Source organism: Hippoglossus hippoglossus, chromosome 9 (assembly GCF_009819705.1).
Source record: "Hippoglossus hippoglossus isolate fHipHip1 chromosome 9, fHipHip1.pri, whole genome shotgun sequence".
Classification (NCBI taxonomy): Eukaryota; Metazoa; Chordata; class Actinopteri; order Pleuronectiformes; family Pleuronectidae; genus Hippoglossus; species Hippoglossus hippoglossus.
The window spans coordinates 13,986,897-14,001,038 of NC_047159.1; the positions used below are offsets into that span (position 1 = coordinate 13,986,897).

At 42.2% G+C, this 14,142-nt stretch overlaps 1 protein-coding gene across 2 annotated transcripts; it reads left to right on the plus strand.

Moving 5' to 3' along the window:
• Positions 1-1,100: 1,100 nt before the first annotated feature.
• LOC117768325 (glycerol-3-phosphate acyltransferase 4-like) lies at positions 1,101-12,777 on the plus strand. Of its 2 annotated transcripts, none has more exons than XM_034596574.1 (13): positions 1,101-1,276; positions 1,962-2,608; positions 4,757-4,826; positions 4,938-5,238; positions 7,314-7,388; positions 7,509-7,598; positions 9,531-9,624; positions 9,743-9,858; positions 10,002-10,057; positions 10,181-10,266; positions 10,597-10,725; positions 11,044-11,123; positions 11,448-12,777. In XM_034596574.1, exons 2-13 carry the CDS (start codon positions 2,441-2,443, stop codon positions 11,554-11,556), a joined length of 1,374 nt encoding a protein of 457 aa, XP_034452465.1. In that variant the 5' UTR covers positions 1,101-1,276; positions 1,962-2,440; the 3' UTR covers positions 11,557-12,777. The 2 variants fall into 2 exon arrangements, with proteins under 2 accessions (XP_034452465.1, XP_034452466.1); XM_034596575.1 differs by lacking the exon at positions 1,101-1,276 and adding an exon at positions 1,308-1,862 and having other exon boundaries at positions 11,448-12,770.
• The last annotated feature ends 1,365 nt before the right edge of the window (positions 12,778-14,142 follow it).

Below are 14,142 nucleotides of genomic sequence, written 5' to 3' on the forward strand. Positions count from 1 at the left end.
TGAATTGTTTGTTCACAAAATTACAAAACTGAAAAAAGAATAATTTTGGCCATGCAGGAGGTACAGGAAGTGATATTTTTTTCTATTTTATACAACCCCTGTTGGAATCCTCTGAATGCCCTCATGTTTGTGCTGCATGAACTATTGAAGAATTACATTTAAAAAGGTGGTAACACTGAAAGATAAAGGAAGTACATACTATAATTTAGTCTGAAGCAGCTAGAAATACATTTTGATATTGTATGTTGGCCATGAAATAGAAAATTGCACTTGATATCGAAATATTGCACATTATATTGAATATTGATCATGAACGTGAATATGCACATGATATTGAAATAACATGATGAACTACAAAATTCCTCCCTAGAATTTTTTTATGTGTGCTGCATGCTTCCTGCCGGGTGCAGATGCTGAGAGAGAGAGAGAGAGAGAGAGAGAGAGAGAGAGAGAGAGAGAGAGAGAGAGAGAGAGAGAGAGAGAGGAGAGAGAGAGAGAGAGAGAGAGAGAGAGAGAGAGAGAGAGAGAGAGGAGAGAGAGAGAGAGAGAGAGAGAGAGAGAGAGAGAGAGAGAGAGAGAGAGGAGACGAGAGAGAGAGAGAGAGAGAGACTACTACTGGCACGCTTGCAAAAGGGGAAATCTTTCACCTTTGCCACTTTCTAAGACATCAAAGGTCCCTTTGATCTATGACATTGTTGTTGATTAGAGTTAGAAAAAATGCTCCTTCCAGGAATTTTCTCTCAAAATTTAAATCAGCGTCAATGGAGGAAAAATCGGACCACCTTCCGCTTTAGACCTCATAGAGCCAAAGGTTTAGCTCTGATAGATTTCCTACAGATATCTCTGCGAAGCCAACAAGTTTTGATGAAAAAAATCATGTATGACAACCTCCATTTGTGGCTTTGAGAGCAGTTTAAGCAGAGTTTTTGGCAATTTACGAGCGAACCGTTCCGCGGGAGGAGTAGCGGGACAACTTTTATTGCAGAAGAAACTGAATAATATTACTCGCATACAGCGAAATATCGCTCTACAGCGCCGCTGGTGGTCAAACGTAGTAAAAACATCACTTAAAGAACCCCAGCGCAGTGCCCGGTAGTGACCAGCAGGTGTCAGTGCTGCACGGAGCCTGTTCAGCCTCAGACCGGAGCCGCTCTTGTCCGCCGGGTGGAGTTTGAATCAGTCCGCGACACAAAGCCCAGGGATGGAGGTGAGTGAGGAGCCACTGCAACGGCGCTGGGACTCAGCGTGACTGGAGGTCCGTTCACCACTACGTCCGGTGAGCTACGTTTGTTTCAGCGGCGAGTTAGGACGGTAAAACCCCGTTAAGTTCGCTGAACTTCACGCACCGACTTACGGGAAAGAACCGCTTGTCTCAGCACTTGACGCGCAGCCGGGCGGCGCTGTGAGGGGCTCGGTGTGGAGCTAGCCGAGCGAGCCGGAGCACACCGTTAGCTCCCAGGCTACAAGCTAACAGGAGCGTGTATTTCATCAGTGTGGAGCCTCAGTGTCGTCACCAAGCAACAGATTAAGTGTTGCTTGTGTTTATTATTGTTTCGTGGGGTTAGCAGGTTGCTACATGACCACAGGGAGGCTAACTGTAGATAACCATGAGCTAAGCTAACCCAGTGTTGTGTGATCCGGGATGGAGCCGCTTGTTAGCCGTCCTCCTGCATCAGCCGGCGGGATGAGGCCCTGTGATGTTATCGCTGCACCGTGACGGATCACAGTAACATGCTAACCTCATGTGGTCCTACTCTGGACACACTACGTACACAACCACTGATCAGCAGGCTAATGGCATGCGGTTCTTTCATGTTTATCCAGCGGGATCAGTGTTAAGTTTGCACACCAGTAGTTTGAATGTACGTAGACACGGTTTCCCTCCGTATAGTATTAGATCCCATGATGTGCTCCAGGACATATTGTGACAAGACTGACTCTTCGTCTGTATATCTTTGCAGGACCGTGTGACACTGAGCTGCAGGGACCTTTTCTGAATCTTCACCAGACAAGCGAACCATCTGCTGCGCACACTTTTTCTTTGTTTACATCCCTGTCACCAGAGGGAGGCTCCGCTCAAATAACAAACATCTGAAGAAAGAGGCCATCATTTCATCACAGCAGCTGTAAAGACTTTATCTTCCTTTTCCTGGAATTGAAATCAACCGAGGATCACGAAACCGGCTCATGGTGAAAATAATGAAATTCAGTCATTTTGCCCAAGAGGGCAACGCCAAGATGGAGACTTTTATTTGTATTGATTCTGTGTTCAGCACCAGGAGAAGCTCCGTCCCTTAGTTGTCTTGATGAAGCCCTTTTTCTGACAATAGATCAGGGCCACTCGCCCTGAGTGGAGGTGGACTGTTGTACCTCCTCTACCACCGGCTCTGCTCATTGATTGCAGCTATTTAATAGATATAATTTACCTCCTGACGTCAACATGGAGCTCTTCTTCAACCCCTTTGACAACCTGGTGTGTATCCTGCTGGGCATCTCCTTCACTGTGTGGTTCACCCTGCTGCTGGTCTTCATCATCGTGCCTGCCATCTTAGGGGTGTCCTTTGGCATCCGGCGTCTGTACATGAAAACATTGTTAAAGATTTTTGAGGTAAGAGCTTCCCACGCTACTGAAGAAACGTTTGAATCATAAATGTTAACTTCTTAGTTGAAGCTGTGGAATGGAAAAACAAAACTTAAGTCTTACTTTACCTGCACAGTTCCCAGTCAAAATAATTCAATCTGTCTGCTCTTGCCAAACATTCTGCTATTTAACAAGCTATAGTTTGTATAAGTTGTTGTACCTGCGCTTTAAAAGCAGATTTGCATTTTGCAACTTGCTTTGGATTTGCATTTTTTCGATGCTGTTTCAACACAGTTTGTGTGCATACAGCAGCTGTGTGTATATTATTTAATTTTAACATCTGAATGTCTGAAGATGGGTTTTGCTTCACAGTAACACTGCAGAGGATGCGGTCAGCTGCAGGCACTAGGCTTTTCTTCAACCTCTAACCACTGGCCGTTAATTGTCTGATATATACAGACCCAGAGCCAATATTCTCTTGTTATGTGACTGAAGAAAACAGCCACACAGACCATGTTGGTAACGGTTGTCTGGAACGTGCTTGCAGCAGAAGTCTGGAACATATCTTCCTGATGGCATTAATGCATCAGCTGCTTTGTGTAATGTGGGTAGTTCAAGATTTACCATTTGATGGTCTCCTCACATATTGGACTCCAGTTTCTCTCCGGCTGCTGCCTCTGGTGTAGTTTCACAAGTGAAGCCGTCATCACTTTCCAACACGTACCTCTGAGAGCAGATCCTGAGCCAGAAATAAATGGATGAGTGGGAGATATGAGAGATTTTCTCTTCTCATGATTACACCAGCAACCATGAGATTTAGACAGAAGGTCAAAGGACCGATTCAGTTCAGACTGTGTGAAGCTGAAGCAATCTTCTACTTATACATACAGTTTGTCTCACTGCGTGCAAAAGTCTCCATTTCAGGCTTGTTGAATAAAAAGAATGAATCTTTGTCATCGACATGATTCACTGTCAAAGATCTGATTCTCACACACTTCATATGGGAAAAACCTTATCTTTCACATCAAGTTCTGGAGCCACATGTTAGCCTGACGTACGCACTTAGTTTTATCTGTGCTCCTCCTCCTCACTCAAAGAATCATCGCTTTCATCTGAGGCGACATTCTAATACGATGACTCAGTATTACAACTTATTAAAACATGATTTAAACGTAGTTGTAAAAAAAGAAGGCATGGAAATGCTACCTATAAACAAATAGGTATGTGTGTACCTATACTGTTTGAGCCTGTTGTAGTACAGAGTATGTTAATATGTTAATTCATACTCAACAATTTGTTTACTTACTATCAATAAACGGTAATTGGGAGGCTTGTGGAAAAGCTTTTGTTTAACGGTTGTAACATTAAGTCCTTTAGTGCTTTAAGTGCTTAAGTATATTCAGGTTTACAAGGTTTTTCGTTGTGATATCTGCAGCCGTGAGGTGCAGGCAGAACCACCGTATCCCTCAACATTCTTGGAATTCCTTTATAAGAGCCCCTGGCTTAATTCCAGTGTGTCTGACAAATAAAAGCATGCTGGGTATAGCATCACTGTATTTGATTATACCTCCAAACATTCCAAGTGTTTTTGTAGTTTCAGTTGGCTGTGATTGATCAATAAATATATTATTGATTGATGTAGCCTTAGAGATATTCCATGATGTGGTATGAAGTGTAGTCTGAGACCGGTGTGAACACATCCAGCGCCTCCCAGGCCATACTTTTCCAAACTCGCCTGCAGTTGGGAGAAGAACACTATGTCCTGTTCCTGCCTCAGTGGAGACATTACATGGTTGTTTTTGTCTCAGTGTGCAAAGTGCACACAGAGGGCCAGGCTTTTGCCTCGAAGGGTATATATTTAACTCTGACTGTAGTTTAATGCATCCAGACGAGATGCATTGCACTACAATAAAAGGGAGAAGTGAGCATTGTAATGCAAGTTTCTTAGAGCAAGGCTGTGGTCACAGATAAGCCAGGGGTCTTACTGGCCCAGAATGATTCAAATGTGGAAGATCAGACATCACATCAGTGTGCTAATAGCGGCAGCTGGTTGCTAAACAAATGTTTGCATGTTGTCTTTGCACCACTCAAACAGAAGACTTAACATGAGCACTACTTTTTGTGTTTTGTGTCCCTCGTGAGTCCCTCACTCTTTTCTTTTGTTTCTTTCTCCAGTGGGCCACACTCAGGATAGAGAGAGGAGCGAAAGAAAAGAATCACCTCTTATACAAACCCTACTCAAATGGTAAGACTTGATGATCAGTTTGTTTACATGCACATGCACATGCTCAGTAGCTGTATTTGTTTTAGAGGTGAGTATCGCTAACATCCTGTTTCTCTGACTCTCTCGCTCCAGCAATCATTGCAAAGGAGCCCACCTCCTTGGAGCAGGAGATCAAGGAGATCCGGCGGAGCGGCAGCAACAGAGACCTGGACTCCGCCTCTGAGTTTGAGATGTCAGACATCTTCTATTTTGCTCGGCGAGGAGTGGCGAGCATCATGGACGATGAGGTGACTAAGCGGTTCTCTGCTGAGGAGTTGGAGTCCTGGAATCTGCTGACCCGCAGCAATAACAACTTCCACTATATCAGCCTGAGACTGACCGTCCTATGGGGCTGGGCCCTGCTGATCCGCTACGGGTTCCTGCTGCCTCTTAGGTAATAGCTCCACCTCCAGCAAAGAGGTTGGGTGTGAGAAGAGAAACCCTGATCGCAGAAAACCTTTTTTGGAAAGACTGAACATACTGTCAAGTCTAGAAATTTAACTTTAGTCTGTGTTGCACGAGCGGCCACCAGTGTAACATAATTCAATATATTAGATTAATTTATAGCCAGTGCTTAAAAACAACAGCTGATCATTTTACATTATAAAAAAGAGATCAACTAGACTCAGTAGAGTTTATACCTTAGCCAAGGTCCAACAGTCCCCTTGCATTTAATCAAACTGCACACACTCATAGATATCAGTAAATATCCCTGATGGTCTGCAGGCATTGTTGTTGACAAACTGGTGAAAGACAATCTCTCAAAGAAAGGATCGTCCCTTTGAACCGGATCAGCCTCCAAATTGAATGGATCCTTTCTTGGCCCATGTCCCATCCTTCCAAGTTTCGTGGAAATCTGTTGAGTCGTTTTTGCGTTATCCTTCTGACAAAGAAACAATACAACAAACAGACGGGGGCAAAAACATAACCTCCTTGGTAGAAGTAATGATGAATACAATTCTCTCAATGATCAAACATCAATATGGAGAATAAACAAAACTAAAGAGAGAGACATACACATCATGAAAAACAACCCATACAAAACCAAACATTCAGGGCTTTCAACACAAAACAAAACCTGCTTTATCCTATCCTATCTATCCTATCTACGGCCACTGGAAGACAGTGAGGCGGGAACAGGACTAACGTGGTCCCTCTTCCCTGCAACCAGTCGGAAGTCTGGTCACAACATTTTGGAGCAGCTGTACACAAGATAATTCAACATGGGGATTTAACTACCAAATTTTAAGATTATCACCTGCTGGGTATCTAATAGAAAACCTCTGGACTGAGCCTGAGGCTTTGTATTTGACTGCTTTTTCAGGAGTCCCTGCTGAAGTATGAAAATGTGTCAATGGTGCATGGTGGGATTCATGAGGCCTTTTATAGCTTTATCATTAAGAACACAAAGTCAAACCAGTTATCAAACCAATATGTGTGAAGCTGCAGGCTTTCATTAGCTGAGAATTCAAAACATTCACATCTGTGGAATATTTTGTTCCTAACTCACTGAACAAGGATGCTGTTCAAGTGTTGGAGCAAACATTCACAGATACACAGTAAAGAACATAGTTAAATAGGCCCCAGTCTGCATATAGATAGAAATGAGCCCGACATATTAATTTATGTCGGGTAGACCTTTGCTTACTTGGTGTGTGTAGCAGAAATTTAGAATTTGTGCTCTGTTAATGCTGCAGACGTCAGTTATGTAACCAAAATATTTCTAAGTATAATGTCACATTTGACATCTGTATTCATGATGTAAAAAGTCAGACATGATAAAGGAGAGACTCCCCCACAGCTCACAATGCAACATTAAATGTCTGCACACACAGTAAAAGGTGGGAGCTCCTCCTCAGAGTCAGAGCTTAGCGGCAGAGGGACAGTGACTCAGTACTAAGCCTGGTTGGCTCATGTCCAGTTGCCAGTGGGGAGAGGAATCAGGCCACCGCTGCACAGACAGACCACATTTCTAGTCTCACATCCATCCAATAGATTCTGTCATTCACCACTCTTGCAGTCAAACAACATCCTCTCTTCCCGCCTGTATGAAACCTTCATCTCTAGTGTTTTTCTAATCCTCGCCCAATTTAATCAGCACCTTCTCCAGCCTCTGGGTGATCGGTCCATCCAGATTAAGGCAACCTGTTGGTCAGCTTAACGTCTGCCTTATATGTCCACCTGCAGGTTCTGGAGTCTATTATCAGTGACAGTGGCGAGTAGAGGAGAGCGTGATACTTTAAGTTGATAACAAGAAGAGCGTGGGACTGGATGACATCACGCATGACTTTTACATGTAAACTGAGCAGTCACTCTTTTGCATTGAAAGGTTGGAGAAGGTTTATGGCTCAGAGTCACTACTAGTTAAATTATTAGTTAATTATTAAAAGTGTGCATCTAAACAAGGAAATCCTCCTTTTTGTGTTTTGTTGAAGATTCCCTGTAACCCATCTTCTCTCTCATCACCAGGGTAACTCTTGCCTTCACTGGTGTAGGCCTCCTTGTGTTCCTCACCTGTGTTATCGGTCTGCTGCCGAATGGAAGGTACGGCTCATGACAAGCATGTTTGTTTTTATTTATCAAAAATACCTTTTCAGACCCTTGAATGTAATCGTTTTTAGATTTGCTGTCTTGACAAAAAGTAAATTGTCGTTTGTCTTCCAGGATGAAAAACCTTCTGAGTAAGAAAGTCCATTTGATGTGCTACAGAATATGTGTCAGAGCTCTGACGGCCATCATAACCTACCATGACAGGTAAGGGCCTTTTAAGTATTTTACCAGAAAGTCTGCTGCCAGACTCCTTAAATATTTACAGCCACTGAAATTGAATGAGTGGTTGGATAAACGAGATGGTGGAGCACATGTGGGAGTGTTAGTTCAGTCATTCTCTGAAAGACTGTAAACAAATACATGCAACAGTCAAGTGTCTGACGCATGACTCAAGGTAATGATGTCAACAAAATCCATAAACGACACAGAGCAGCCAGACCGGTTTTGTTGAACTTAAGATAAGGACTGTTCCACTCTTGACATTAAACACGGGGCTGTTCACTGACTATAAACAACAAGTGGAGTCACTTTGAAAACCGAGGGGTGATAGTAGATATCAGGCTAATGATACAAAACACTATTTCGGAAATGGTGTCGTTGCTGCAAATATTTGTACAGACTAAATGGAACCTGTGGGTAAATATTGAAGCAAATATTTTAAATCTACTCTGTCTTTGCCATAATAGAACTCATGCCTGAGAGACAGCCATTGAGTGTTGGTTAGGGTTGATTGGTTCCTGATTGCTTGAACCTTTTGCACCAGTTTGGTCAATTTTCACTGTAAAGTTCAGCAAGAAAGTTCCTCATTGTTTCCATGAAGTTTCTCAATTTCTTGGTCAATTTCTTCTCTACGTTTTTTTCCTTCATTTTACTCATTCAGTCATCACATGTAGACACACTTCTGGCTTGTGGGTAAAACCTCTAGTAAAAAGTCATTTGGCAGTTTGTGGAAGTAAATAACAATAATAACTCAAAAAACTTATATGCATAAATAGAAATGTGCATTTTTGAAGTTCAACATTATAAGCATTTTGTTATGGCAATTTTGTCTCTCCAAAAAATACATTAATAAACTGTATACTTCAGTATAAACTGACATACACTTGTCTTATCATGTCTGGAAATTTTGATTTAAAGTTGGCGTAAATTTGAATCCAGTGGGTTATAATAAAAAAGTTGCTCTATTGCTGCACATGTCGTCCACATGGTCTCATCATGCTTCTTCCTCAAACCTGATCTGCCGCAGACCCTCCTGCTGTGACAAGACTGAGTCCGAATGTGAGATTACATAATGTCAGATGATTTGTATTTGGAGAACAGAAACCAGGGTGTGTTAGCAGTTAATACTCTGAGCACCCTGAGTGTGAGTATGAAAGGGAGGATGCCTGAGGCGCAGTTCAGACTGCTCGCATTCTCAGCTATTATGAACCTCTGAAGCACGAAATGCTCGGAGCTGCTGCGTTCATCAGGAGATACAGAGATAGTGGACTGTGCACCAGTCTCCTTCTTTTACTGTTTTTAAGTTGGTTGTGCTGTGTTGGTTTTGGAAGTGAGAGGAACATTGTCAGAGTAAAGACAAACATGAAAGAGAAGTGAGGGTTTCTTATCGAGAGGATTGCACATGCAACAGGATGTGAATTGTGAAGGCGGAAGTTGTTGCTATGCGTACGAACCCATAAACTGAAGTACATAACAGCTGGTGTTTTTAACGGCAGTGCAGGCTTGACTGAAATTTCTTTTATATTTTCAGTAATTGGGGGTAAAAACACATTGATACAGTAATCATATTAAACCAGCATCTTGATTTGTAAATGTGTGTGATTTGGCCTGTTGTAACATGTATTTCCCTCCACAGTCTGGGGCTAAAAATATACAAGGGACACGGGAAGTTTCTCTCTCTCCTCCTATTTAAGACTGTAACTCTATCTTTGGAATGTGCTGTCAGTATGTTCAGGTCCTGCATGCTCTAGGGGTCAGACCTTTAACATAGGCACCATGAGTTGTTTTGTTTTTTTACAGAAAGACTGGAGGCAGTAGATCAGTGTATGAAAACATGAATTGTAACCACATTTGTTTCGGGTCTTGATAATTAATCCTCCAAATAGATTCACAGTTCATTTCTCTCCACTTTTCCAGTGAGAATAAACCTCAGAATGGAGGCATCTGTGTCGCAAACCACACCTCGCCCATTGATGTCATCATCCTGGCCAGCGACGGCTGCTATGCTATGGTAACTATACATCTCCGTAACTACAGAAGATGCACCAAACTTTGGCACTCGTCTGTTGAGATGTCATTTCCCTCCCAGATATATAAGTGTTATTATTTGTGTGTTTGTTTGGTGTCAGGTCGGCCAAATTCACGGTGGCCTGATGGGTGTCATTCAGAGATCTATGGTCAAGGCCTGCCCTCACATATGGTTCGAACGCTCAGAAGTCAAAGACAGACATCTAGTGGCCAAAAGGTAACATTACAACCTTTTGTTTTTATCCTTTTTTAAACTGTATATTTATTTGACATTTTTCCCCAAGGTTTCTTGGTATTCAGTTAGATATTGCAAAGTATTTTAGTATTTTTACATGTACCTACATACTTCTTGTATTGCAGATTGAGTGACCACATAGATGATAAAACTAAACTGCCCATTCTGATTTTCCCAGAGGGTGAGTTTGTTCAGTGATCTGATACAGATGGAAAGACTTTGTAATCTCACTCTGACCATCTAGGATTCTTTAAAAGTATCATAAGCCTCAATTTATTTTGTAACAACCATTCTAATTCCTCAGGTACCTGCATTAACAACACGTCAGTCATGATGTTTAAGAAGGGCAGTTTTGAGATTGGTGCTACAGTCTACCCTGTGGCCATCAAGGTGAGAGCTATGTCTTTTTCTTTTGAGATGCTAGAAAGGGCGATCGGAAAGTTCTAAGACTGTTCTGTTGTGCACAAATGGAGCAGGACATGGTAATGCCTGTGCAGTAGCTGCCAGCAGTACTCTTGTGAATCAGTTTTCTTTGTGATGCTGTCTGATTAACACCAGGACCTGTGTTATACTTTTGTGACCACTTGTAGTTGGATATTTGCGATTCCACCACGGACCTCAAACTTGTGTAGAGAGCTCAAACTTGTAAACCTCAGATTCTGAGTCAAACTGATCAAGTATCATAACCAGCAGTCACTGATCCAGTCCTTGATCTTGCAGTATGATCCCCGATTTGGAGATGCCTTCTGGAACAGCAGCAAGTTCGGCATGGTGAACTACCTGTTACGTATGATGAGCAGCTGGGCCATCGTCTGCAGCGTGTGGTACCTCCCACCTATGTCGAGAGAGGTGAGACCCCATGTGTAATTCTACACTTCCCTAAATTTTTTTTTTTTCTCACAACACAAAGGAATGGGTTTGCTTTCATTTGCTGTGACAACAAGCACAGCATGTACGCAAGCATTACATAATGATTTCAAAACCGACCGGTGTCTCAGTTTTCTTCTTCTTTTCCTAAGAACTTCTTTTTCCTGCTTGTTTCTCTTTAATTCATGAAGTCACACCACCGAGAATACACGCAAATTTATGGTTGACTGATTCCTGTTAAATATTTTGTAAGGCCACTTGTTTGCCTGTTTTTACATTACTGTCAATCTTCACCAACAGGAGGGAGAGGATGCCGTACAGTTTGCCAATCGTGTAAAGGCAGCCATTGCAAGGCAAGGAGGTCTGGTCGACCTCCTGTGGTAAGAAAACACATTCAGCTCAATGGATTCTACCACTTGCACATAGAGATACTGAACATAATGTGGGCATTCTGACACAGCTCCTCCGAATTATTTCAAGAGATAATCCAGACTGTAGTTCATGTCTGAAAGCAGCAATTGAGATAAATTTAACATTCAAAGATACTGTTCAGTAAAAAACTGCTCAGTTGGATGGTGTTTCATTTGTGCTTATTATAACCTCAGTCTTTATCCTTCATATGTTCATGTGTTTGCAGAGTCAGAATCACAGCGTGTTTGATTTGCTTTTCAATCCTTTGTCACTAATTTCCCACTCGTCTGCAGGGATGGAGGACTGAAGCGCGGAAAGGTAAAAGAAACCTTTAAAGAAGAACAGCAGAAACTGTACAGTAAAATGCTGGTGGGGACCCAGGAAGACCGCAGTCGCTCCTGAAACCCATTGGTGGAGGAGGACTGGCTCAGAGACCCACACACGCACCTCTGACTGTGTGTAGGCAATCAGTGGGGCTCGCTCTCTATACTCCTGGACTGGAAAAGTTCCCTCTCAGATGTCAACAGTGCTCCATTTGGCTTCCTCGGTCACTGCCTCAGCCTGGCATGTTCAGTTTGCACCGCGGCTACGGGTCTTTCTCAGTCTGCTGCCTTCTGTTGGAACAGCTTGACTGGAGCCTTGCTTGCATTAGAAATTACAAATGAGTCTTGTCTTCCTCGGTGGCAGTCTTTTGAGGGAAAACATTATTATTATTATTATTATCATTTTCGATCCTGTCTTTGTTTGATAGTTTTAACTTTTTAATTTCATTTCACCGTCCTGTTTGTACCACACGGTGTTAACAATACTTGTTTATATCTGGGAATTAGTTCCAAAAGCTAAAACCTGTGACTGAGTTGGGGTTTTTGCGTGACTGGCTAATGCCCACGGTTTGGGGGCACTTCTGCCAGATTTTGTTACATTTAAAATATTTTTATGGGCTTTTTCCAAGAGAGAAACAAATTGTATTCTAAGCTTTATGTGTTTTTGCATTAAGGCTGGTATCGAACACACGTGGTCACTAATGGATTTCTGTTGCAGACAAGCTCTTGTTGTGTTGTCTGTTTTTGTGGTGTTTTTTTTTTTTTTTTTCACAGAATGTGGAAAACGTCACATTATGAAGTAGAAATTGTTCACCCACTGTTACTGATGGAGGTTAATGGACTGAGGCACATGTTGCTGTTCCAGTTCAAGCGATTATAGTCCATTAATAAAGAATTTATTTTAGATGCTTTTAGCATTGTCAACATGGGAAAATTACCATCACAATTGGTCTCCTGACCAACACGTTCATACTAATACACTTCCTGGCATTGGCTTTCTGCCTGTGCAGTGAACATCTCGCCTAATTTATTTCAACTGAACTCTAAAAGCTATTGTCTTAATCATCCCTGCCCCTCGTCAGTGATCTTTCTCCTCCTCCGCAGCCTCTTCAGGGAGGTTTGAAGGACAGTCTGAGTGCAGCTGTGGCTCAGACTCCTCTATTAGGCTGAGGAACATGGCGGACGGCCTCCTGGGTTCCTTCCTGAGGCGTTCACCCCTCTAGTTTGCTGTTATCAGGGATAGTCATTTAGATGATGTCCAATCTGTTAATGGAAATAAATGTTTAAAGAATGTGCTATACCTTTGGACTTTTTGTTAATTTCTTTTGTATGTGTTTCTCTTACTGTCGATCACATTTGTTTTCCTTTCAGTTTTAATCGTATTCTTACAGAAGTGTGATTTAGTTCAATATTTAAGTTTTAGCAAACTATTCTAAATATGTTATCATTTCTATTATGTTATTTACAGTTTTTGGAAACCTTTTAGCCCACCTTGTCTAACGTTATTTTTTAACTTGCATTCATTTTCCAAAATCAAATAGTTTTTCACCTGATATTTTTGTATTTTAATGTTTTTACTCCAAACAGTCCTGCTTTAATCAGTTGCTTTTCTTTGTAGAGAAACCAGGCCTCTGGTAACATTTCGTGTTTGATTTATTGTCCAGCGGTCAACAAGTTACAACAACACAGTCTGGCATGATGATTAGGAGCCTTTTTGAAAACCATTTATTTTGCATTTGTTTCCCAAGCAAAGAAATGAGGCTCAGTAAGATTTCTTTCCACGGATGCCTGCTGCTGATTCTTTAGCAGCTGCTCCATCCAAACCCGGGGCCTCTCCTGCCTGCAATAAATAGACTGTCGCAGTCTCCTTTCAGAGAGGTTTCCCCCAACCTTTAACTTTCTTTCCAGACCGGTGATGGACATGGCAGCATTGTTTTTACACCTCTGTTGTGTTGGTTTTAAATGGATCTGTTTGACGCTGGTGAATAAAGAGCTCAGTGCTTAGAGGAGGAGTCAGAGGAAGCAGCGAGAACAGCTCGAAAAGCTTGGCTGTGTAAAGCACGCCATGGTTGAACTGCTCATTAGCAGCACTATGGAGAGCAAAAGTTACTTCCCCACATGCAGCAGTCTTTGGCTTTAGCCCAGGCTGGAGCTCAGACACTGAGGTGGCATAGATCCATCTTACACCGAATGAGGGGGTTTACAGCTACAGAATGAGCTACTGTAGCTGTGTTGTAAAACACTGGTTACTCTGCTGTAGTGTTGACTGGAAGCTGTAAGAGGAAGCAGGATTTTCTGGAGAAAATTACAAAACAGTACAGTCATGTAAATTAAAACGACGTTTTGTGTTTGCACTCGTCCAAACTGATATGACCTTTTCTGCTGGTGCAGGACTTTACACCAGAGCAGGACATGGGGCTGTGCATTTTTATCTCTTAACAAGGAGGTGCTGTTTGTTTGTGAGCCAGATTACACAAAAACTAATGGAAGGATTTCCACGAAACTGGAAGGATGTGGTATGGGTCGGGGAAAAACCCATTTAATTTAAGTGCAGATCCAGATCTATGGAGTTTAAATGGGATTTCATAAGGGTGCTGTAGGGCCTTGGGTTATGTACTCTACTTGGTGCCTTTTTTTCACAATAGGTGAAATAAGACCTCCACCA

What these genes read in the sequence shown, in the direction of transcription:
- LOC117768325 (XM_034596574.1), top strand. Translation starts at nt 2,441, where the DNA reads ATGGAGCTCTTCTTCAACCCCTTTGACAACCTGGTGTGTATCCTGCTG. An exon ending in CATTGTTAAAGATTTTTGAG is followed by an intron (nt 2,609 to 4,756) that starts GTAAGAGCTTCC and finishes TTCTTTCTCCAG; the next exon opens with TGGGCCACACTCAGGATAGA. An exon ending in GGTCTGGTCGACCTCCTGTG is followed by an intron (nt 11,124 to 11,447) that starts GTAAGAAAACAC and finishes ACTCGTCTGCAG; the next exon opens with GGATGGAGGACTGAAGCGCG.